This window comes from Monodelphis domestica, chromosome 6 (assembly GCF_027887165.1).
Source record: "Monodelphis domestica isolate mMonDom1 chromosome 6, mMonDom1.pri, whole genome shotgun sequence".
NCBI classification, from domain to species: Eukaryota; Metazoa; Chordata; class Mammalia; order Didelphimorphia; family Didelphidae; genus Monodelphis; species Monodelphis domestica.
Window position 1 is genome coordinate 299,634,511 of NC_077232.1, and position 23,977 is coordinate 299,658,487.

The 23,977-nt window shown below is 40.9% G+C and overlaps 1 protein-coding gene across 1 annotated transcript; it reads left to right on the forward strand.

Annotated features, from left to right (window-relative positions):
- Positions 1-14,895: 14,895 nt before the first annotated feature.
- Positions 14,896-17,089, forward strand: CLDN23 (claudin 23). The gene has a single exon (XM_007495560.3). The coding sequence runs from the start codon at positions 15,648-15,650 to the stop codon at positions 16,482-16,484; it is 837 nt and encodes a 278-aa protein (XP_007495622.1). The 5' UTR covers positions 14,896-15,647; the 3' UTR covers positions 16,485-17,089.
- The last annotated feature ends 6,888 nt before the right edge of the window (positions 17,090-23,977 follow it).

Sequence of the window (23,977 nt, forward strand, 5' to 3'; positions counted from 1 at the left end):
CCTTTGCTCCACTTCCCCAGAATGCCTTGTAATCTCACTTGGGCCGAGATCGAGAAGGTATTTAAGTTGATTCAAAGGCTTTTGAGGGGCTCTTGGCTCTTTTTGACTTCCGTTTGGAGCAGGCTCGTCTCTTGCGTGATGTGAGGTTATTTTGTCTAGGCCTCTGGCCTAGGCACATGTTTCTTACTTGTGTGTTCTTTAATCTTTAGCCTTTAATAAACCTCTAAAAAATATAATACTCCTTGCAGAGAGAAACTAATTTCTACCTGCCTCAGTCTCCCCATCTCCCCTAAATTTTAACTGTTACAATAGAATACCTCAAAAGAACATAAAAACCATTTTCAGAAGAATGAAGGAACTATACCATAGGGCGCAGCATTGAAGGTATGTGGGGTTTGGGCATTTCCACACTATAAGAGGGTGAAAAAGCTCCCACCCAAAGGTGAGCTGATCTACCCTCCCCCACCCCACCTACAGAGCCAGAGTCAGAGCCAACATGCACCAAAATCAGCGAGTGATTGAGGGGCACCTCTAGAGTGAGCAAGGGGCACCTCTTCATCCTTGGTAGCTCACTAGGACCTCTGGGGAGTGCAGACCGTGGGTGCTCTCATGAACAGTGGAGGCTGTGGAGATTCTAGAGCTTGCCTTAAGCAAAATCCTTGCTCTTTAACTCTATAAACAGAGAACCTGCCCATCTCGCTCAGATTTCTGACTAAAAAGGAAAGGAAAAACCAACACAGGGATAGCTAATTGTGCTCAGGACCAACAAACACCCTCCAAGAAAAACAGGAAGAAAGTGTTGACCCTGGAAAATTTTTATGTAGGGAAAACCCAGGCTACAGAGGAAATAGAAGAAGAAATTCAAAGTCAAAACTTTTCCAAAATGAATGGAAATTGTCCACAAGCTCTGGAAGAATTCAAATTGGAGTGTATCAAAAAGATGGAAGCCTTCTGGAAAGAAAAAAGTGGGAAATAATTCAAAGAGGAAAAAAACAGTCTCAAGCGCAAGGACTCCCAATTGGAGAAACAGCTGGAAGCCTCAAAAAGGAGGAAAGACTAAAATGAAAAGGAAAACCAGTCTTTAAAGACCAGAATTAGGCAACTGGAAGACAATGATCTTGCAAAACAGCAAGAATTAATAAAACAAAGTCAAAAGACTGACAAAATAGAAGAAAACATAAAATATCTCACTGACAAGGTGACAGATCAGGAAAACGAAGGAGAGACAATTTGAGAATCATTGGTCTACCTGAAAAGCCAGAAATAAACAGAAATATTTAATCATAATACAAGAAATCATCCAAGAAAATTGCCCTGATGTTCTTGAAGAAGGGGGGAAAATAGACATTGAAAGAGTTCATAGAATGCTCTCTACACTAAATCCCCAAAAGACAACTTCCAGGAATATAATTGCCAAATTCCAGAGTTTTCAAGCTAAGGAGAAAAGTCTACAAGAAGCCAAAAAGAGACAATTCAGATACCAAGGAGCACCCATCAGGATCACATAAGACCTGGTAGCTTCCACACTAAAGGTACCACAAGGCTTGGAATGTGATATTCAGAAAGGCAAGAGAATTGGGTCTTCAACCAAGAATCACCTATCCATCAAAACTGACTATATACTTCCAGGGGAAAGTGTGGGCATTCAACAAAATAAAAGATTTCCAAATATTTATAAAGAAAACACCAGAACTAAGTGGAAAGTCTGATATCCAAACACAAAGATCAAGAGAAACATGAAAAGGTAAATATGAAAGAGGGAAAAGGAGAAATGTTTTTTTATTCAAACTTTAAGGGCTACAATTAGATCAAATTCTATATATTAATACATGGGGAAATGTTATTTGTAACTCTCAAATTGTATTCATTATTATAGTAATTAGAAGAATCACTCATAGGAAATGATTGGGGCATTAAGGGCTATAAGATGATATGCAAAAAAAAAGAAAAGAAAAAGGGTGGGGGGAATCAATGATGGTACCAAGAGATATTTGAAGAAATAAAACAAATAGAATAATCTTTTTCACACAAAGATACGTATGGGAAGGGGAGGGTGTAAATTTTTAAACTATTTCACCCTACTCAGACCATACTTTAGAAGATCTGATTTAGCTATTTCCTGATTAGTAACGATGGAGATACTTGTTCTAACAGAATCAAGTCTTAGGAACTCTACATTTCTCCACCCTAATTAGTTTAACAAGGTCAGAAATGTCTGCACCATACTCGAAGATTTAATTATCTAAGAAGATGGCCTTCAACAGACATGTGCAGAAATGGTAGACAGACTCCTTGGCTGTCCCAAGTGAAACTAAGCTAACATTGGTACAGATGAGATGCAGGAAAGTAATGTAAAACACCTATATAGGGAACATCACTTCCCCTCTTGGTCTCTTTCCCCGGAGAGGTGGCTCTGGCTGGCGGTGTGCTAAGTGTTCCGAGATCTTGGAGTGATGGCAGCTATTTGTCTGGGTTTGGGCAGTGAGTTTGCCCTTGAGCTAATTCAGGTTCAGTCATCTTAGCTGAGCCCTCTTGCAGTTCAGGCTGATTCCTTCCTCCTTCATACTCCAAACCCAATCCTACACCCTTTCCTTCTCCCTTCTTAATTTCTTTCCACTATATTAATTAAATCACCATAAAATTTCAGACTGACTTGGGTATTTTTATTTTATTCGGGATATCCATGGTGACCAATAATTAATATAATTTAGGTCACGATGCTAAAATTATCCTTTACAAGGAGAATAAGACTCTTATAAGAAGGAGAGGAAGAGAGTGCTAATACAAAATACTTAAAACTTACTCTCAGTGAAATCAACTCTGAGAGGGAAGAGCATCTAGATCCATTGAGATCTTGAATTCCATCTTATCCTACAGGGTAAGAGAGAAGGGGAAACTAAGGGAGGGGAGGGAGAGGGAGTAGGGAGTACAAAAAGGGAGGGAAGGAAAGGGGAAGAGAACTTAACAAACTCCCCCCAAAAAAAAAACCAAGAAGGGAACTAAAAGGGAAGCATATCAAGGGAGGGGATTAGGGGGATTGATTAAAAGTAGACGACTGGTTTAAAAGGACATAGAAAAAGAAGAAAGGACAGAACTAGGAGAGGATATCAAAAATGCTAGGGATTGTCACAAGTGACAATCATAACTTTGAACGTGAATGGGATGAACTCACCCATAAAATGTAGACAAATAGGAGAGTGGATTAGAATCCAAAATCGTACCATATGTTGTCTACAAGAAACACACCTGAGGCAGGTAGATACTCACAAGGTCAGAATTAAAGGTCAGAGCAAGACCTATTGGGCCTCAATTGATAGGAAGAAAGCAGGAATTGCCATTATGATATCTGACAAATCTAAAGTAAAAATAGACCTGATTAAAAGGTATAGGAAAGATAAATACATTCTGATAAAAGGGAGTATAGACAATGAGGAAATATCACTAATCAACACGTATGCACCAAATGGTATAGCACCCAAATTTCTAATGGAGAAACTAGGAGAATTGAAGGAAGAAATAGATAGTAAAACTATACCTGAACCTACCACTATCAAATTTAGATAAATCAAAAAATAAATAAGAGGTAAAAGGTGAATGAAATCTTAGAAAAATTAGAGTTAGTAGATAGATGGAGAAAAAATAAATAGGGACCAAAAGGAATAAACCTTATTTTCAGCAGTCCATGGTACATTCACAAAGATTAACCATATACTAGGTCATAAAAGCATGGCATACAAATGCAGAAAAGCAGAAATAATAAATGCAACCTTTTTAGATCAAAAGGCAATAAAAATAATGATCAGTAAGGGTACATGGAGAGCAAAATCAAAAATTGGAAATTAAATATGATTCTCCAAAACTGGTTAGAGAACAAATCATAGAAACAATTAATAATGTCATTGAAGAAAATGACAATGATGAGACATCCTTTCAAACTTTATGGGATGCAGCCAAAGCCAGTACTCAGGAAAATTTATATCCTTGAGTTCATATAATAACAAATTAGGGAGGGCAGAGATCAATGAATTGGACATGCAAATCAAAAACCTTGAAAGCAAACAAATTTAAAAACCCCAGAAGAAAACCAAATTAGAGATCCTAAAAATTAAGGGAGAAATTACTAAAATCAAAAGTGATAGAAGTATTGAACTAATAAATAAGACTAGAAGCTGGCATTTTGAAAAAACAAACAAAATAGACAAAGTACTAGTCAATCTAATTTAAAAAAGGAAAGAAGAAAACCAAATTAACAGTATCATAGATGAAAAGGGAGAACTTACCTCCTATGAAGAGGAAATTAATCAAAAACTATTTTGCCCAATTATGTGGCAACAAATATGCCAATCTAGGTGATATGGATGAATATTTACAAAACATAAATTGCCTAGATTAACAGAAGAAATAGAATTATTAAATAATCCCATATCAGAAAAAGAAATTGAACAAGCCATGAAAAAATCCCCAGGGCCTGATGGATTCACAAGTGAATTCTATCAAACATTCAAAGAACAGCTAATCCCAATACTATACAAACTATTTGACATAATAAGCAAAGAGGGAGTTCTACCAAACTCCTTTTATGACACAAATATGGTACTGATCCCAAAGCCAGGCAGGTCAAAAACAGAGAAAACTATAGACCTTAAAGAACATAGATGCAAAAATCTTAAATAGGATACTAGCAAAAAAGACTCCAGCAAGTGATCATGAGGGTAATTCACTAGAATCAGGTAGGATCTATACCAGGAATGCAAGGATGGTTCAATATCAGGAAAACAATCCACATAATTGACCATATCAACAAACAAACCAACAAAAATGACATGATCATCTCAATAGATGCAGAAAATGCCTTTGACAAAATACGACACTCATTCCTATTGAAAATATTAGAAAATACGGGAATAGAAGAGTCTTTCCAAAAATAATAAACAGTATCTATCTAAAACCATCAGCCAACATCATCTGCAATGGGGATAAACTAGATGCATTCCCAATAAGATCAGGAGTGAAACAAGGATGCCCATTATCACCTCTATTGTTTAATATTATACTAGAAACACTAGCAGTAGCAATTAGAGAAGAAAAATAAATTGAAGGTATTAAAATTGGCAAGAAGGAGACCAAGCTATCACTCTTTGCGGATGACATGATGGTCTACTTAAAGAATCCTAGAGATTCAACCAAAAAGCTAATTGAAATAATCAACAACTTTAGCAAAGTTGCAGGATACAAAATAAACCCACATAAGTCATCAGCATTTCTATGTATCTCCAACACAGCTCAGCAGCAGGAATTAAGGAAATTCCATTCAAAATCAGCCTAGATAATATAAAATAATTGGGAATCTATCTGCTGAGACAAACACAGGAACTATATGAACACAACTACAAAACACTTCGCACACAATTAAAACTAGATCTGAGCAATTGGAAAAACATTAACTGCTCATGGGTAGGACAAGCCAATATAATAAAAATGACCATCCTACCCAAACTTGTCTATTTATTTAGTGCCATACCCACCAAACTTCCAAAAAATTGTTACTGAATTAGAAAAAACCTTAAAGTTCATTTGGAAGAACAAAAGATCAAGGATACTCAGGGAAATCATAAAAAAAAAATACAAAGGAATGTGCCCTTGCAGTCCCAGATCTCAAACTATACTATAAAGCAGTGATCATCAAAACAATTTGGTACTGGCTAAGAGACAGAAAGGAGGATCAGTGGAATAGATGGGGTAAATGACCTCAGCAAAACCATCTATGACAAGCCCAAAGATCCCAGCTTTTGGCACAAAAATCCACTATTTGATAAAAAATTGCTGGGAAAATTGGAAGGCAGTGTGGGAGAGATTAGGTTTGGATCAACATCTCACAACCTACACCAAGATAAACTCAGAATGGGTGAATGACTTGAACATAAAGAAGGAAACTATAAATAAATTAGGTGAACACAGAATAGTATACATGTCAGACCTTTGGGAAGGGAAAGGCTTTAAAGCCAAGCAAGACTTAGAAAGAGTCACAAATATAAAATCAATAATTTTGATTACACCAAATTAAAGTTTTTGTACAAACAAAACCAATGTAAATCAGAAAGGAAATATCAAACTGGGAAACAATCTTCATTACAAAAATGTGACAAAGGTCTAATTACTCAAACTTATAAAGAGCTAAACCAGTTGTACAAAAAAATCAAGCCATTCTCCTATTGATAAATGGGCAAGGGATATGAACAGGCAATTTTCAGTCAAAGAAATCAAAACTATTAATAAGCACATGAAAGTGTTAAAATCTCTTATAATCAGAGAGATGCAAATAAAAACAACTCTGAGGTATCACCTCACACCAAGCAGATTGGCTAACATGACAGCTATGGAAAGTAATGAATGCTGGAGGGGATGTGGCAAAGTTGGGACACTAATTCATTGCTGGTGGAGTTGTGAATTGATCCAACCATTCATAGATGGCAACTTGGAACTATGCCCAAAGGACGATAAGACTGTCTGCCCTTCGATCCAACCATAGCACTGCTGGGTTTGTACCCCAAAGAGAGAATAAGGAAAATACATGTACAAAAATATTCATAGCTGTGTTCTTTGTGGTGGCAAAAAATTGGAAAATGAGGGGATGCCCTTCAATTGGGGAATGGCTGAACAAATTGTGGTATCTGTTGGTGATGGAATACTATTGTGCTCAAAGGAATAATAAACTGGAGAAGTTCCATGGAGACTGGAACAACTCCAGGAAGTGATGCAGAGCAAAAGGAGCAGAACCAGGAGAACACTGTGCACAGAGACTGATACACTGTGGTACAATCAAATGTAATGGACTTCTATATTAGTGGCAATGCAGTGATCCTGAACAACTTAGAGAAATCTATGAGAAAAACAACTATCCACATCCAGAGGAAAAACTGTAGGAATAAAAACGGAAGAAAAATAACTGCTTGAATACATAGGTGAGGGGGATATGGTTGGAGATGTAGACTCTAAATGAACATCTTAATGCAAACACCAACAATATGGAAATAACTTATGATCAGGGACACATGTAATACCCAGTGGAATTGCAGGTTGGCTATAGGAGGGTTGGCGGGAGGGGAGGGAGGAATAGAAAATGATTTGTGTAACCAAGGAATAATGTTTGAAATTAACCAAATAAAAAATGTCAAAAAAAAACTGCTCTGGCAACAGAGTGGAGTGAAAACTCCAAATTGACTTAAGGGAGAATAAAAAGTGAAGAACATTGGGGAAGATTGAGGGTATTCATTAAACCTTTGCCATCTGCCAAATGTAATAAATAAAAGTAATATTAATTACAGTATTAATAAAATATTGTGGTTGCTGTTGAAAAACAAACTCAAGTCAGGAATCTGGTAATAGCCCTTGCTGATGTAATTTTAATTTAAAAAATGGGGATGGGGAGGAAATGTCAGAACGGGACAGAATCTCACCTATCTAAAAAGTACTGGAAGCCAAAATAGGAACTCCAAAGCCTGCCTAGCCGCTTAAGCAGCAAAAGCCCTCAAGCAGAGAGAGAGAGAAAGAGAGAGCTCTGCCCCACACATGTTATCCTTTATGCTCCTACACCCTGCATTGGGGCACGCAAAAATGGAGTGCCAGGTAGGGCAAATTTAGGGAGTGGTTTCTACCATCCCAGAAATTAATCTTTATTTTGTTGGGTTTAACTTTATAAAATCTTACAGTAATGGGAGGAAATGCCAAGAAAAAACAAGTGCCAGAACCAATGTGCCCAGCTTCCAAGAGCTCTGCTGGGCTTTGGTCAACCTTTGTTTGGAACCAATAGATCAATGTCTATAATTTTAAATAAACTCTGATTCTAACCTAATCTCAACCATAATATGCTTTATTAATCTAATGATAATGCTTCCAATCCAATAAACATTAAACTCTTTATGTGCCCAGCACTGCAGGAAGCCCTGAAGATACTATTAATAAAAAAAAAAAATAGAGGCATTCCTCTTGCCCCCAAGGAGATTATAATCTAATGAGGGTGGGATGGGGAACAAAACACAAAAGGAGGTAGGAAGTAAAGTGGAGGTGGGGGCAGCAAAGGCTTTTTGGGGGTTAGGACATCTTGTTCTATGAAGTTGAAACCAGGCAGAGCAGCAAGTGCAAGGTGTGGAGTAGGCGAAAGTCCAATTTCTGCCCTCTATAAAGGAAGGCATTGGGAGGAGTTTGATACTCCACCCTCTAGCCTTTGATTCAGAAGGGAGAAGGAGGATGAAGAAGGTGCTGTCAAATAAAACACATGATTCAGCAGTATGATAATGAAATTAGCAGTTTGGGATGAGGCATCTTGTTCCATGAATTGAAACCAGGTAGAATAGGAGATACTATAATTAATTACTCATCTAAACTTAATCCTGCCTCTAAAACCAACTCTAGGTTCAATTTATTCATTAAATTTTTTTAAGATAAAAACTATTCACTTATTTTTACAAAGGAATGCATATTTTGGGGACAGCTTTTTCAAAATCTACACCTGTAGACCAATGTAGAAAAATTGGGAAAAATCCTAAATACTGAAAATTAAATCCACATCAACATAACAAAGCATCTTGGGCAACAAAAAAAATCACACTATTTGGTCACGCCCTGAATTTGAATCTTTGTCTCTTTAGACAATTTGGCTAAATCTCCTATATATTTTGTAGAATAAATGAAATATGTATTCTGTTGCACCAAGAAATGTGCAGGGTTAGCTTTCAATCACTAGTTCTATGGATTTAACTTTGCCAAACTCTCTATTACTGGTGTCCATAAAAGATAAAGAGGAGAAAAGTACACTTTAGGAAACCTGGGAAGGGGCTAGAATCATTCTTGTACCTCCAGTGTCTGGAACTCAAGAAGTTCAACCCACAGGCTAAAAGGATGGTGTTCTAATTACACCTTTCTTTGGATTCAATGGACCCTACACCTTTCTTATTTTAAACAGATAAAATTAAAACAAATTAATGAATTTGCCATTCATTTTTTGGAGATGATTTTTTCAAAGTGTTTTTTCACATCCCCCCTTGGTCCTTGGAAGAAAATCTGAAAAATTCTAAAAATAGCTACTACAAAACTAAACATACAAACACACATTATTAAGCATTTTTGGGAAAAGTCTTTTGACATTTTTGCCAAGTCGTCACATATATTTTGAAGAATTTAGTAAATATCAATTCCCTTACAAAAAATATTCATAGTTACTGTTTAGTCAATTCTTACATTTAACTTCACATGATTAATACCCACCTCCACCCCCCCAAAAAAAAACTTGAAGCAGAGAAGTGAATTTTAGGCTACCTTAGGAAATTTCTAGAATTATTCCTGTGCTACCGACTCTGGGACTCAAAATGTTCAACCTCTAGGCACAAGGGGATGCTGGTCTAATTCCACCTATTATTGGGATCAAAAGATGGACTCCTTGATTTCTGATTTTATATGAACAAAGATATCAATTCTTAAGTCGATAAGTTTGTTCATTTTTTCTAATAAACACAAGTATAGAAATATTTTCACCAAAAATAATGTTTTTTCTATTTTTTTAAACAACTTTTTCAAAATGGTGCTTAAAAGCCTCTGCTTCCTCTGGAAGAGAATCTGAAAAAAATTCTAAATAGCTACTGCAAAATTCAGATTCATTAAGCATCTTGGGCAAGAAAAATCTTTAGACAATTTGCTTAAGTTCCTACTTTGATATATTTTACAGGATGTGTGAAATGTGAATTTTGTTGCAGCAAGAAATGTGCAGGGTTAGCTTTGATTCACTGGTTCCATGTATTTAACTTTGTGAAAAGAGGAGAAGGCAAGAAATACACTTTAAAAATATCTAGGAAGATCCCTGGAATCATTCTTGTGCCACTGAACCTAGTTGTTCAAAATGCTCAACTCCCAGGCACCAGCAGATGGTGGTCTAATTCTACCATTCCTTCAGCGGGCAATGGACCTATGTCATTCTTAGATGTTAAACAAATATATGGATTTATTCTTAATTTGCTCACTTATTTTTTTCATTCAAATACAACTAGAGTCATATTTCGACAAAGGCATTGATTTTTTTCTGTATCTGGGGGACAACTTTAATCAAAATGGTGCTTCACAGCTCCTGCAATACTTGAAAGAGAATCTGAAAAATTCTAAAAATAGGTACTGTGAAATTCAATCAAAGCACATTATTAAGGTCCTTGGACAAGAAAAAAAATATATGCATATATATCACTACTCCTTTGTATCTTGCAGGATATATGAAATATGAATTCCATCATACCAAGAAACGTGCAAGTTGAGTTTTCGAGCATTGTTTGCCAAAGCTTCTATTACTACTATAAATATTCTACTGCTGTTGCCCAAAAAGATGAGGAAAGAAATACACCCTAGGATACTAGGAAGGGGTCTGGAATAATTCTTGTGCCCCCAGTTTAGAGATCAAGATGCTTAACCAGTTAGTTCCAAGGCATGCTAAGCTAATTCCATCTTTCTTTAGAGTCCATGAGTTGACGTCTTTCTTTTTGAGTTTTAATAGCCAGCTCTATCAGGGTCTGAGGGGCGGTGATGGTGGAAGTCATGTGGTGGCTGTTTGACTTGTCCAGCACATGCCACCTACTGTCTCTCCTTCATGGTGACTTGCGTCCATATATAACAAAATATTCACATCAACACTTTGGAGGTTGCAAAGAACTGGGAACCAAGTGGATGATCATTGACTTGGGAGTGCCTTAACCTTCTGAAAACTGATCATTTTGGAATATCACTGTATCAAAAAGTGAATGAAGATGAAGATGACATTGAAGCGTGGGGAAGATATATGTGAACTAGTATAAAAAACAAACAGGAAAACCATATATGTTAACTTCTATACCAAAATGTGATTTGGTTGGCATGGGGAGATCCTTTTGAGAAATTACCTTTCTACATTAGCATTTTCTCTACTCTTTACTATCTTTTACAGACTTGCCTGGGTCATTGACTTAAGCAGTATTACACAGATGTCAGAAGAGGTACTTGAATGAAGCTCAGGTCTCCCTGACTCCAAGAACAGACCTCCCCCCCCCCCCCCCAGTTTGACATGTGTTACATAACTAAAGCAATAAGTTAATACTTTGCTGATGAAGGGCAAAGCAACAAGGATTTTGCCCAGTGCCAGAGACTACGGTAACCCCTGGGGATACAAATAAGCAAAGAAAAAGACAGGCTCTTCCCTTAAGAGGTTTGGGCTCTAATGGGAGCCAAAGGGGCCAGCTGAATGGTTCAATGGTTCAAAAACCAGGCTCAGAGACTAGCCTCAGACACTCAGACTCAGTCTAGCTGTGTGACCCTGGGCAAGTCACTTGACCCCCATTGCCTAGCCCTTATCACTCTTCTACCTTGGAACCAATACACAGTATTGATACTAAAATGGAAGGTAAGGGTTTAAAAAAGGGGGGGAAATAGGGTGCCAAAAATGGGAAGATCTTAAGTTTCCTGAGTGGGGCATGTTATACTGAAGTCCAGAAGGCAGAAACACAGCCTGAAGGGGAATAAAGTCTGACCCAATTGGGTCCTTCCACAAAACAGAAGCCCTGGGAGGAATTCATGCAGATGAATATTCCAGTGTGAAGAGGACCTAGATACATGGGGGATTTCAGGGTGAGACTACTGAATTCTAGAAAGTTGGAAGTACAGTCAGGAATAGAATTGATGCAAGCCTTGTCATCTGGTTATTAAAGGTGGAAAATAATGAAGCTGGTGTATTAGCGGGGTAATCAAGAAGGAACCAATGTGTTGCCAGATACTTGGGTAAGAGGGAATAGATAAAAGGTGGCACCACTTCTTCCTCCCTTTCCCCAGGCAGAGCTGTTTGACTATGGAGTCAGATCTGACCAGAGCCGAAGGTAGACCCTTCAGTCTCTTTCTTCTTAGTAGATGTATTTTGTTATTCCCCCTCTAGCACATTGAAGATGATTAAGTCTCCAGTAGAACCAAAAATATCTAGTTATTGGGTAAAAGGGTTGAGGTATAAACAAGGGTAGAGGAAACAGGAGGTCCCTGATGATTCTGGGGATCTGAATCAGTCCCAGACTATATTTAATGTCTTGGTGAGCTCAAGATGTTGGTATTTCTTGTCTCAGAGATATGGTTGGTAAAAATCTTCTTCAGGATAGGCTCTTGTTTTCCCCTAAGGGAAAAGTCTCCCTCCTAATTATATCACCCATTGAATGGATTGGGTCTTCTGTTTCTCAGCAAAGGGTTAATGAATATAGGTTATCTTCTCAGTAGGGGTTTTGTTCCTTCGAACAGAGAAGTCAGCAGTTCTCAACTGCTCCAACTTTAACTTGGATGGAATGTTCCATCCCATCCCCCATGGCAGCAGGATTCCATCTGAGACAGTTTTTCAAATCCAGTCTTTTCCATTCATTTTGACATTTCCCTCTTTCACACTGGTCACTGGCTAGAAAAAACAAACCCCAATTGGTCCTGTTCTGAGCGGCCTTTATAAACCTATTAGCTCTGATCAACATTTTTGTGAGTTAAGCTGCAAATTATGATCCCCACATCCCAGCCTGAGAAGGCAGGAAGGGAAAGGAGTTTTCTTGATTTCCTGCCTTTCAGCAAGCAACTAGGTGGCACAGTAGAGTGCCCAAGCTAGTGTCAGGAAGACTCCTCTTCCTGAGTTCAAATCTGACCTCAGACATTTACTATGCGTGACCCTGCACAAGTCACTGAATCCTGTTTGCCTCAGTTCCTTCATCTATAAAATGATTTGGAGAAGGACATGGCAAACCTTTCTAGTATCTCTGCCAAGAAAACCCCAAATGGGGTCACAAAGAGTCTGAAAATGTCTTAAATAATACCCCTGATATCAGCCATGTGGCTTACAGCATCCAGTAGGCATCACTGCATCTAGTTGGTATCAGGAACTCTGAACTCCAGAGAGGAGAAAAGGGACCTCACTTCATTTGTGCAGAGGCAGGGAATTATGAGTTTGGAACATAGTATATTCTGCAAACACTGTTGATTAATTTTACTGAATTAATTTTTCTTCCTATTGAAAGACTTTACATTTAATTTTCTTTTTATTTTCAGTTCCAAATTTTTTCCATGCCTCTCCAATTCACTGAAAAGACAAGAATTATAATCATTATGTATATGAAGTTATGCAAAACATTTTTATATCATTCATGTACCAAAGAAAAATGAGAAAATATGCTTCAATCTGCACTCTGAGGCCATTGATTCTCCACTGGAAGGGAATGGCATTTTTCATTTTGAGTCCTTTGGAACTCTAGAATCAGATAAGTCTTTCATAACTGGCTATCTTTTCAATATTGCTATTACTATGTACATTTTTTTCCTGGTCCTGCTCACTTTGCTTTGCATTACTTCATATAAGTCTTCCCAGGTTTTTCTGACACCATTTCCTTTTTAATTGCTTACAACACAACAGTATTCCACTAATTCACATACCATAACTTGCTCCGCCATCCTTCAATTAACAGGTATCCCTGAAAGAGGATTTTTAGAGTTAAAGATCTTTAAGAATGGCAGTTAGGTGGCTCAGTTGATAGAGAGCTAGGTCTAGAGACAGGAAATCCTAGGTTCAAATCCAGTCTTAGACATTTCCAGTTATATGACTGTGGAAGAGTCACTTAATCTCAATTGTCTTTTTAAAATTTTATTTAATTAAGAATTTTTCCATGGTTACATGATTCATGTCCTTTCCCTCCCCTCCTCCCACCCTCTTCCCCTAGCCAGCACTCAATTCCACTGAATGAATCCCTATTGTCTTGCTCTTACCACTTTTCTGCCTTCAAATGGATACCCATATTGACAGAACTACATCTTGTTTTTTATTTGCTGAGTTTTTTCTGTAATGTCTCAGGATATCCTTCAGGGACATAGTAAGTGCTGCATATATATGAAGGTTAGCTATTCTTTTGATGGAGAATGTCACAATCTGCATAAACTGTCGTTTCCCTGTTTTTGTATCCTGGGCTGGCTTATTTATTGGTAATGACTAGCAAGGACCCAAAGAATTTGCACAGCATTTCTTTAATTCCTAGGTGCGAGATATGGCTCCCTTAGAAGGGCAAGAGGAACATATTTAGAAATAAAGATGATATGAAAAAATAATGTAGCTAACATTTGTAGAGTTTGGTTTGCAAAACACCTTTCACGAGTATGTAAATTTATTTTTATCCCCCCAAAAACTCCAGTGGTAAATGTTGTTATAGTCCTCCTTTTATTGCAGAGGAAACTGAGTCAGAAGTTAAGTGACAGCGTTTGAGGTAGGATTTCAACTCCTCTCTTCCTCTCATAATAGCCTCTATCCTCTGCTACCTAGCTTAACTCACAACTTAAGTTAAAGACTGACAAACAAAGGTGTTGGGGTTTAAATTTATCTTAAATTTTATCGCATTAAATTGAATCCATTCTTCCTGCAAGGAAAGTTTTGAATGCTAATTGTCATTCAAGGTGAACTGGGCGGTGCCAGGCAGACTAGGGCTTCGTGATTTCCTTAGAGCAACTTGGGGTGGGAGTTGGGCGATAGGCTGGGATTGTGGATCCTTTTGGCTCCTGGGGGCAGTTTAAGTCCTCGGACTCCCCAGGCTAGCCTTGAAGTTCAAAGGAGACAAGTTTTGGAAGTTCGGTAGAATGGGCAGCTATTATTTCTAGTTGTTACATCTTGGGACTCTTACTTGAACCAGCCTTAGCCAAAACTGTTTATAAGCTACATCCTGGGACACTGGGTTTTTGTATTTTCTTTTTAAAAGAAACATTTGAACCGAGATTTTACAAATTCTCCCCCCACCTCCCTCCTGCCTCCTCTGCCCCGAAGAACAGTCAGGAAGTGCCCGGAGTGGGCGGAAAGGTAACTGACTGAAGCTAAAGATTTCCAGATAATTACTAAGATCTTAGGAGAGGCCCCAAGAGAGGCTGGGAAGTCTGGGGCCTCCCCTCACTTAGTGAAGGAGCCCAGAAAGGGGCTCCGGGCAGTGGTGGGATGGGATGAGGAGAAGCTAGAACGCTAAGACTACGTCCCGACCCAGCTCAGACGGAGCTCGGGATGAAGGATGACTCCCTCAGTCGGGACCACTGAGAACAGTGTGCTGCCGCCGGGCTCTCCTAGCCCCCTCCCTCCTACCAACCCTGCCTGCCACTTTTGTCCAAGTGGGGAGGAGCAAGCAAGGGAGGGGTTGGACCGGGCAGGGCCCAGTGGCAGCTTCCTGTTTGCCCTCACGGGGTCAGCCCCTCCCTAAGTGGCCAGGCGGACTCCGGGGCTCCCCCAGTTTCGGTGAGACTGCCAGGGCTTTGGTTTCACTCGGGGACGGGCGGAGCTCTGCCTCTTAGAAAGGAGGAGAGGCATGGGCGGCCAGAGGCAAAGTAGGAGGGATAGCTCGAGGAGAAGACGGCAAGGCGCGGAGCAGAGCAGCCCTGAGCCGGACAGCCCAAACTTGGACGCTCTGACGGCCCAGGGCGCGCCGACCCCTTTAGCAGAGCAGCTGTCTGCTAGGGGAGAGCCGAGTGAGAGGGAAAGCTCCTGAGGCGGCGCCCCTCCCCCCCCACCTCGGGGAAATCTGTATTCCTGATTACCCAAGAGCTGACTTCTTCCCTTGGGCGGGCGGCCAGCGGGCTCGCTCAGCCCACCCACAGCTGGGATGAGGACGCCCGCAGCCATGACTGTGGGCTTGGTGCTGGCCCCCTGTGGCTTGCTCTTGTGCCTGGTCAGCACGCTGACTCCCGGCTGGCGGCAGGCAACAGGTTTCCTGGATAGGCCTGTGAACTTTCTGCTGACCCAGGGGCTGTGGGACATTTGTTCGGAGCAGAGCAGCCAAGACAGCCAGTGTGGGCTGCCGGACGAGCTGGGCTACTATGAGGCTGCACCCGTGCGCGCGGCCCGAGCACTGACAGTCACCGGGCTGGCCACCACGGCCGTGGGGCTGCTGCTGGCCACGCTGGGGGTGCGCTGCTGGCGCACGAAGCCTTGCGCCTGGCTAGCAGGGGTCTCGGGCCTGGTGCTCTTTGCCGCGGGCCTCCTGGAACTCATCCCCGTGTCTTGGTACACCCATGTCCTGCAAAACCGCACTGTGCTGCCCGCACAGGCCAGCCCGGTTCAGCTACGGGTTGGCTACAGTGTCGTGCTTGGCTTCCTGGGCAGTTGCCTGCTGCTGATGGGGGGCTTCTCCCTGGCGCTCAGCTTAGCCCAAGTCTGTGTAGAGTGCTGTGCTGGGCGCCCTAAGGCGTATCCTAATCCTCGACGCAGCAGTCTTAACTCGGTGCGAATTCAATGGCCCGAAGCTCCCTCCATTTCGGGGATTTTGTCCCAGCAAAGCCAGAGCCGGCTTCAGCCTCAGAATGGCCCCAAGCCCCGGGTGGGCTTCAGGATGCCCCGGCCTGCAGCCTACACGAATCCAGAGGATGTACTGAAGGGGGAGCAAAGCAGCAGACGGCACCTGAGCTCCAGCACCACGTTGCCCTGTGACTCAGACTTGTAGCCTCCCTTGGCTTGGATTCCTGGTCCTAGCTCTGCTCCATCAGTGCCCTCTCCCCACTCTGAGAGAAGGCCTCCGACAGACTGTGCCCAGTCTCTTCTGACTGGTTCCCCGCAGGCTCCCTCTGCTTTGGAAAGTTCCATTTGCGGGGCTGACTGCCTAAGCTTGTCGACGAATGTTAAGGCTAGAAGGGACCTTAGAAGGAAATTAAGCCATGTCCTGGAAGCGAGTAGGTGGAACGATGGATGGATGCTGTACTGGGAGTCAGGAAAACCCAAGTCAAAATCGGACCACTGACACTTCCTACTTGTGTGACTCTGGTCAAGTCACTCAACAGTCCTCATTTGTGTAGTGGGGATAATAATCGCACCTACCTTCCAGGGTTATTGTGAGGATCAAAGAAGAGAGTATTGAAGGCGCTTTCCAAAGCATAAAAGCTAGCTGTGATAAGCATCACTTCTTCATTTTAACAGCTAAGAGGCAGATCAGGACTAGAAGCTAGGTCTCTGACTGATCTGCCTATATAGGGCCAGTGTCACTCAAGGGTTCTCTTAAAATTTTTAAAGCATCAATGGCTCAGGGGCTATATATTAAACACCTTGACATCACTCTTTGAGGTCCAGTTGTGGTAATTTGTTCCTTCACCTCACTTGGCATCCACCTGTCCTGTTGTTCTATAGCTCAAAGCTGATAGAATCCAAGAAGTTGTTCATCCCTTGGGAACCAAATGGGGAAAAGGAGGCCCAGAAGACAACAGGGATTCTCAGTCACTTATAGCTGGTGAAAGAGCCATAGAAGGTGGGTCTCTTGACACCCAGACTGGTGGTTTTGTTTAGGCTTAACATAATATTCAAGAGAAACACCTTAGATAGCTGTGTGACTCTGGGCAAGGTGCATAATCATGCTGTGCTTCCTCAACTGCAAAATAAAAGAACTGGAATTAATAGCATCTCTGGCAAGCTTTAAATCTGATTTCATGATCAAAAGCAGTCAAAAGAGGGAGCAAGGTGCCTCAGTGATTGTAGAGACAGGCCTGGTGGCAGGAGGTCCTGGGTTCCAAGCTGACCTTAGAATATTTCTTAGCTTTGTGACTGTGGACAAGTCACTTAACCCCCATTGCCTAGTCCTCACTTCTCTTTTGCCTTGGAACTAATACTATTAACTCTGACAGAAGGTAAGGGTTGTTTTTGCTTTGTTTTAAGTTAGCTGGGAGTACTGACAAACTTGTGATCCGTGGACAGCCTCTCTACAGCCTTGTTTAATTTGGGCTTCTCTTTCCATCATCTGCTGGGAGCACGGCCATGGGGAGGGGGGGGGGGGGGAATAGTTTGTTTTTTTTAATACAAGGTTTTCCTGGTAGAAGTTTGGGATTCAATCCCCTGGAAATTACAAAATGCAGATAAACCTGTCAGCCACATCTCAACATCATATAAACCAAATCTGTTCCATCTAAAGTATGCCAGCCTGAACTTTGTTCTTATCAGGTGTATCAGCATATACTTGTGTATATACTTGTGTATTTCCTCCCTTACAGCCTCTGCTGTATCTCCTATTTTTCATTCAGGTCTTTTTCTGTCTCCACATAAAGAAGGCTTGGAAGGGGATCACTAGTCCCATCATTCTAAAGTTGCTACTTTGGTACCTGTCAGGTTTTATGTGAATTTTTGTTCAAAACAAAGCCAACCATTTGGGGGGGGGAGGGGGAGGATGGTACAAGCATGTTTCTAAATTGGGAGTAAGGTACAAAAAGAATTCTGCCCGAGAGTCTCCCATGTTGCCTTGAATCCTAGGTAGGCAGTCATCATCTCCACGATGGTGGAGGAGCTACCAGGATGTTCAGGAAGAGAGTCCATCCAGCAAATGAAGGATATTGAGCCCAAAGCCTCTCCATCCTAAACACAGATAAGTCTCACTCCCTGGGATAGTCTAACAACAGAGACTAAATCACTGTCTCTTATAATCAAATGCTTCTTAAAAATGAAAGAGGTTGGCCTTACTTATCAGGTTATCTAGTTGTTCCCCTGAAAATGAGAAAGCAGAACCAGAAGGGTTAAGCCAAGTTGAAGATAAAGCCATTGGGGGGGTCAAGAAGCCAGCCTCTCCTAAAAAGATTTTTCTCTTGGCTTTTCTCCCGTCCTTTGTTACCCTATTGCCCTGGGTCTTGGTCAGATTACAGACTCGACTGTACCAAAAGGACAGAATCCTTGTGGTTTTCTCCTCCTGTCCTAAACATGTCATGACAAACACATCAGTGGAGTTAGTCTAAGGAAGGGTCTGCTGGGTGGAATGGTTTAACAGAGGGGTTTAGGACAAAGCACATTCTCCAAACTAGGCTGGGTGTCTACACTCTCTCAACCAGTACTTCCATAACAACCACCTTTGTTCATATTCACTAATGGAACCCATCTAGTAGCATAGAATCTGTAGAATTAGAAGACTCAGATGCCATTTAGACCAAATCAAAAGTCCCCTTTATATCACATGGGAAAAATAGTTATCAACCAGCCTTTGCTTGAAGATTTGAAGGGAGGAAAAAACAAGTTATTTTCTCTCTTGTAATTAGGGTCAGTGACCTCTTTATAGGCCTATTTTTTTAAAACCTTTACTTTCCATTTTAGAACCAATACTGTATATTGGTTTCGAGGCAGAAGAGTGGTAAGGGCTAGGCCATGGGGATCAAGTGACTTGCCCGGGGACACATAGCTGGGAAGTGTCTGAGGCCAGACCTCCTGTCTCTAGGCCTGGTTCTCAATCCACTGAGCCACCTAGCTGCTCCCTAATAGGCCTACTTTTAATTAATCAGTATTGTTCCCCTGGGGAAGTGCTTCTCCATCCTATCCTTACTAGAGAGTATCCTTCTAGTCTTAGGGGCCCTATACTCTCATGTAGGATGTCTAGTTTTCCTGCTCTATCATTCTCCAGAATACGTTGACTTTTGACATTCTAAATCTATCTCTTTCTCTCTTTGATCTCCAGTCCTACATTATTAATCACCTATTTGACATTTCCAAATGAATGTTTCAGAGGTATCTCAAACTCAATACAACTTATCCTTTCCCCTAAATCTAACTTCTGTTCCTCTCGAGGGCACCACCATCCTTTCAGCTACCCAGGATGACAACCTTTGTACCATTTTCATTTTTTCCCCTCATCCCTGCACCTGGCCCCACTTTGTTCCTGGCCAAGAATTTGTCAAGCCTCTATTCTACTTCCATAACTTTATTCAGTCCCATGACCCCCTTCCTTCTACTTATCCATCTACCACTCTAGTTCAAGAGTTCATCACCTCTCGCCTGATAACTTTTGCATATTTCTACCTGAATAAATCCCTCCTCTTTCCTGACCCAAGAAGAGAGATCCTTATACAAACACTAAAAAAGAGAAGCAGGTAAGCAAAAATAACTGGAATCTCACCCAAGTTTGATGTTATATATAATGTTTCTTTGCCCAAGTTTCATACTGCTATAAAAAAAGGAGGTACATGTTCTCACCTCATTCATTCCCAGGGTGAATCTGGGTCATAAAAATTACACATTACATTTTTTATTGTATGCACAATGCTAGTTATTGTCTGTTTCCTTTCTGATTATGCTTTCTTCATTATGTATCAATTCCTATAATTCTTGCTACATTTTCCTGAATTCCTGATATTTATTTTTTTTCTTATGGCATAGAGTAATAGTCTATTAAAAATGTATATTGTACTTTGTTTTAGCCATTCTCCAATCAATGGACAGTTATTTTGTCTCCCAATTTCTCGCTACCCCATACCACCACCCAAATGCTACAATGAATATTTTGGTATTTATAGCAGCATTCTTTTTCTTTGACCTCTTTCAGTTACATGTCTAACAGTGAGTTCTGAGTACAAGTATTTTTTTTTTAAAGTATTTTTAAAAGCATAATTCCAATTTGCTACCAAAAAATGTTTGGACCAATTTAAAGCTCCATCAAGTGTCTTCTTGAAGTGTCTCTAATATTGACTATTAATATCATTCCTGGACCTAAAGTGAAATCTCAGAATTGAGTTGCATTTCTCTCATCAGTGATTCGTAGAAATCTTCCATATGTTGGTCATATGTCATCTTTTGCAATCTGTGCATCTTCTATAACCACTTATCCATAGGGGAATGACTCTTGGTCATATACATATTTGTTTGTTCCCTAGATATCTTGGACAACTGAACCTTATCAGTGCTATCAGATGCAAAAAATTTTCCTTCCAATTCACATTTTCCTTAATCCAAGATGCATTGATTTTGTTCAGGCAAAAGTTCTCCAATTTCATTGCAACAAACTTCTAAGTGAACTCTGCCTCAAATTTCTCCTCTTCATCAATCTGTCCTCCACACAGCTAATAGAATAATGTTCCAATACTACAAATCTGTACATGTTGATCCTCTGATCAAGTCTCCAGTGACATCCTTTCGATAAAATGTAAATTCTATTGTTCGACATCATTCATGCTTTATTATCAGAGTCCAGACTACCTTTCCAGACTCTTTATACACCTTTACATGCTGAACAGATCAGCTAAACCATCTTACTTACAATTATTTTTTTTTTTAAACCCTTACCTTCTGTCTTGGAACCAATACAATATTGGTTCCAAGACAGAATGGTAAGGGCTAGGCAAATGGGGGTTAAATGACTTGCCCAGGGTCACACAGCTGGGAAGTGTCTGAGGTCATATTAGAACTCAGGACCTCCCATCTCTGGGCCTGACTCTCAATCCACTAAGTCACCTAGCTGCCTCTTACTTACCATTCTTCATTAATGTCATTCCATCTCTTATCTTGCTACCTTTGCCCAGGCTGTCCTTCATACCTGATATTTACTGTGGCTTCACCTCTGCCTTACAAATAATCTAGCTTCCTTCAAAGCTTATCTCCAGTTCCACTTTCTACATGAGGCCTTTCCTGATCCTCCCAGCATCTAGTAATGCTCTGAAATTACCTTTTAGCTACTTGGTATGTACTTCACATTTACTTATGTAGCCTAAGATTAAGGCACCACCACTCCTGCTCCCATTATGCTTCTCACCCCTGCCCAAGAGATTCTGAATTCGTTTTCACCAGGACTTGATCTTGAGTGTCCTGACCCACAGAGGAATCAAATCTCTCTGTCTCTGTTCCCACTAAGAATGGTATAAAACAAAGTTTAGATATGACTCATGTAAAAAGGAGCTCTCCTATGTAACAAGGTCCCCTCCCACAAAGATGTTCCATGTAAAGTGTGGACATCAAGTATGAGACAGCTTATTGCCTATATTCCAATAAACAAATAAGAGTACTATTCGGTGGCATTCATGAACATTTGGAGAACCATAAAACATTCAAATAGCCTATTACAGGAATATGCTTCTGCCAAAAGGTTGAAAAAGGAAAAAAAAAAGGTGGAGGTACATTTCCCTCCTTGCACATTTATTAAATAGACCCAGCAATTATTATGAAGTGTTGGTAGAGGCCAGATATCCTGGTTTCTTTTTGGAAAGCCAAATTCCATCACTTTTGCAAAGAAGATATGAAGAAGGGATCTTTTCTAAGAAGCATTCCATTGTAGAAATCATCTCTTTGGACCCAAGGAGATCTCAAACTCGGGATTATCAGTGGCAAAACCCTCAAAGCATGAAACATTCATTTTTTCATTATCAGTGATTACTGATCACATCTATGCCCAGAAAAGGAAATGGAAAGGCAAGAGCCAGAAATTGGGTGATCTAGGAATTCTCATCCCAGGATTGTCTAAGTCACTGCTGAAAGTTACTGCTGCCACAAGAAAGGGAGAGGGGTGGGGGGAGAGGGAGAGAGATGGAGAGGGAGGGAGAGCTGGGGGACTAGAGTAATTCTCTCATTTTAGCAAAGGGCTCTGCTGAGGATGCTCCTTTCTAACAAAATTCTAGACCTTCCCATCCAATTAAGATTTTTAGGGGTGTTTTAAGTTGAATTGTCATTAGATAACTTGGACCTATTATTTCTTCTCCATTAAAATACAAGCTGGGTGGGGGGGGGGGGCAGCTAGGTGGCTCACCAAATAGAGAGCCAGGCCCAGAGATGAGAGGTTCTGGGTTCAAATTTGACCTGAGACACTTCCTAGTTGTGTTATACAGGGCAAATCACTTAACCCCAATTGCCTAGCTTGGGTCTCCAAATCTCACACAGGATGGAAGTATAGTTGCTGCTCATGGTCCAACTGGGCTATTGTTGGGTATGGAGCTTTGACCTGTTCTGTGACGTATCTGGATGAGTTTGCCCCTCCCTTGGCCACCTGGTGCCCATTTACCATCTCTAGGAGGGAGGGGCCTCATCTCTTGATGAGAAATTAGTGTGGACATCTGACTGGTTTAATTTACCTTGTCTCAGAACTCCAAAGCCACAAAAGGTCCCCTAGATTTATCCTTCCCTGTGGCAGGGATTATAAATAGACCTGTGCCACCTTGTCTAGCTTGAGCATCTCATTTTCTAGGCCCTGTACTAGGGACTGGGGAACCGAAACTGATGGTGCTTTTAAAGACCTTATATTCTAGTAGGAGTAAACCTGTTTAGATAATTATATACAAGGTAATTCAGTGGCGAGGTGGGGGCAGTGTGGCACTAGCTACTAGAGAGAATCTGGATAAGTTTTCTGTAGGTAGAGGCCCTCCACCTGAACTTTGAAGGAAGCTAGGGATTCTAGGGATAGCCAGGTGGGTAGGGTACTGGGCCTAGAGTCAGGGAGATTCCTCTTAAGTTCAAATCGGGCCTCAGATATTGTCTCTGTGACCCTAGACAAGTCACCTTAACCTGTTTGCCTCAGTTCCTCATCTGTAAAACAAACCGGAAATGGAAATGGCAAACCATTCCAATGTCTTTGGCAAGAAAACCCCAAATGGGGTCAAGGAGAGTCAGACATAACTGAAAATTGACTGAACGACAACAGGAATGGGAAGAGGCAGAAGTGAGATGGGAATATGTAGTCCAAGTATGAAGGAAAAACTGGGCAAAAGCCAGGAAAGATCTTCTGCCCTAAAAGAGGGCAAGCTCCAGGCTAGCAGATTGCAACAGGCTTCAAACACCAGAGTGGGTAGTTTCCAGGTCATGTTGAGCCATTGTGAAGGGCTTCTCAAGCTTGGTTTGGGTTTTGTATATATCCAGCTCTCTCCTCCTGCCTCTCCTACCCATCCCCACCACCTCCATCAGAGCTCCCTAAGGTCAGAGATTGCTTTTATTTTCCTCTTCACACTTGGCCCCACCTCACCCCTACTTCAGGATCTGACCCATTTTTGTACAAGTTTAGTAAATGCTTAACGAATTAATTGCTTTACTGCGGTGTTTGGTCAACTTCTCCTCCGTAAAGCAAGGTATTCGACAGCTTTTTCAAGCCTCTGACTCTTTACTGTATTCCCATTCATGGATCTGTAGCATTCATCTGCATGGCAAAGATGTGAGAGAACCAGAAGTCTGCAGGGGAATAAGCCCCCAAGGTGTAAGGTGGCCAGCCCCAGATAGGAACTTACA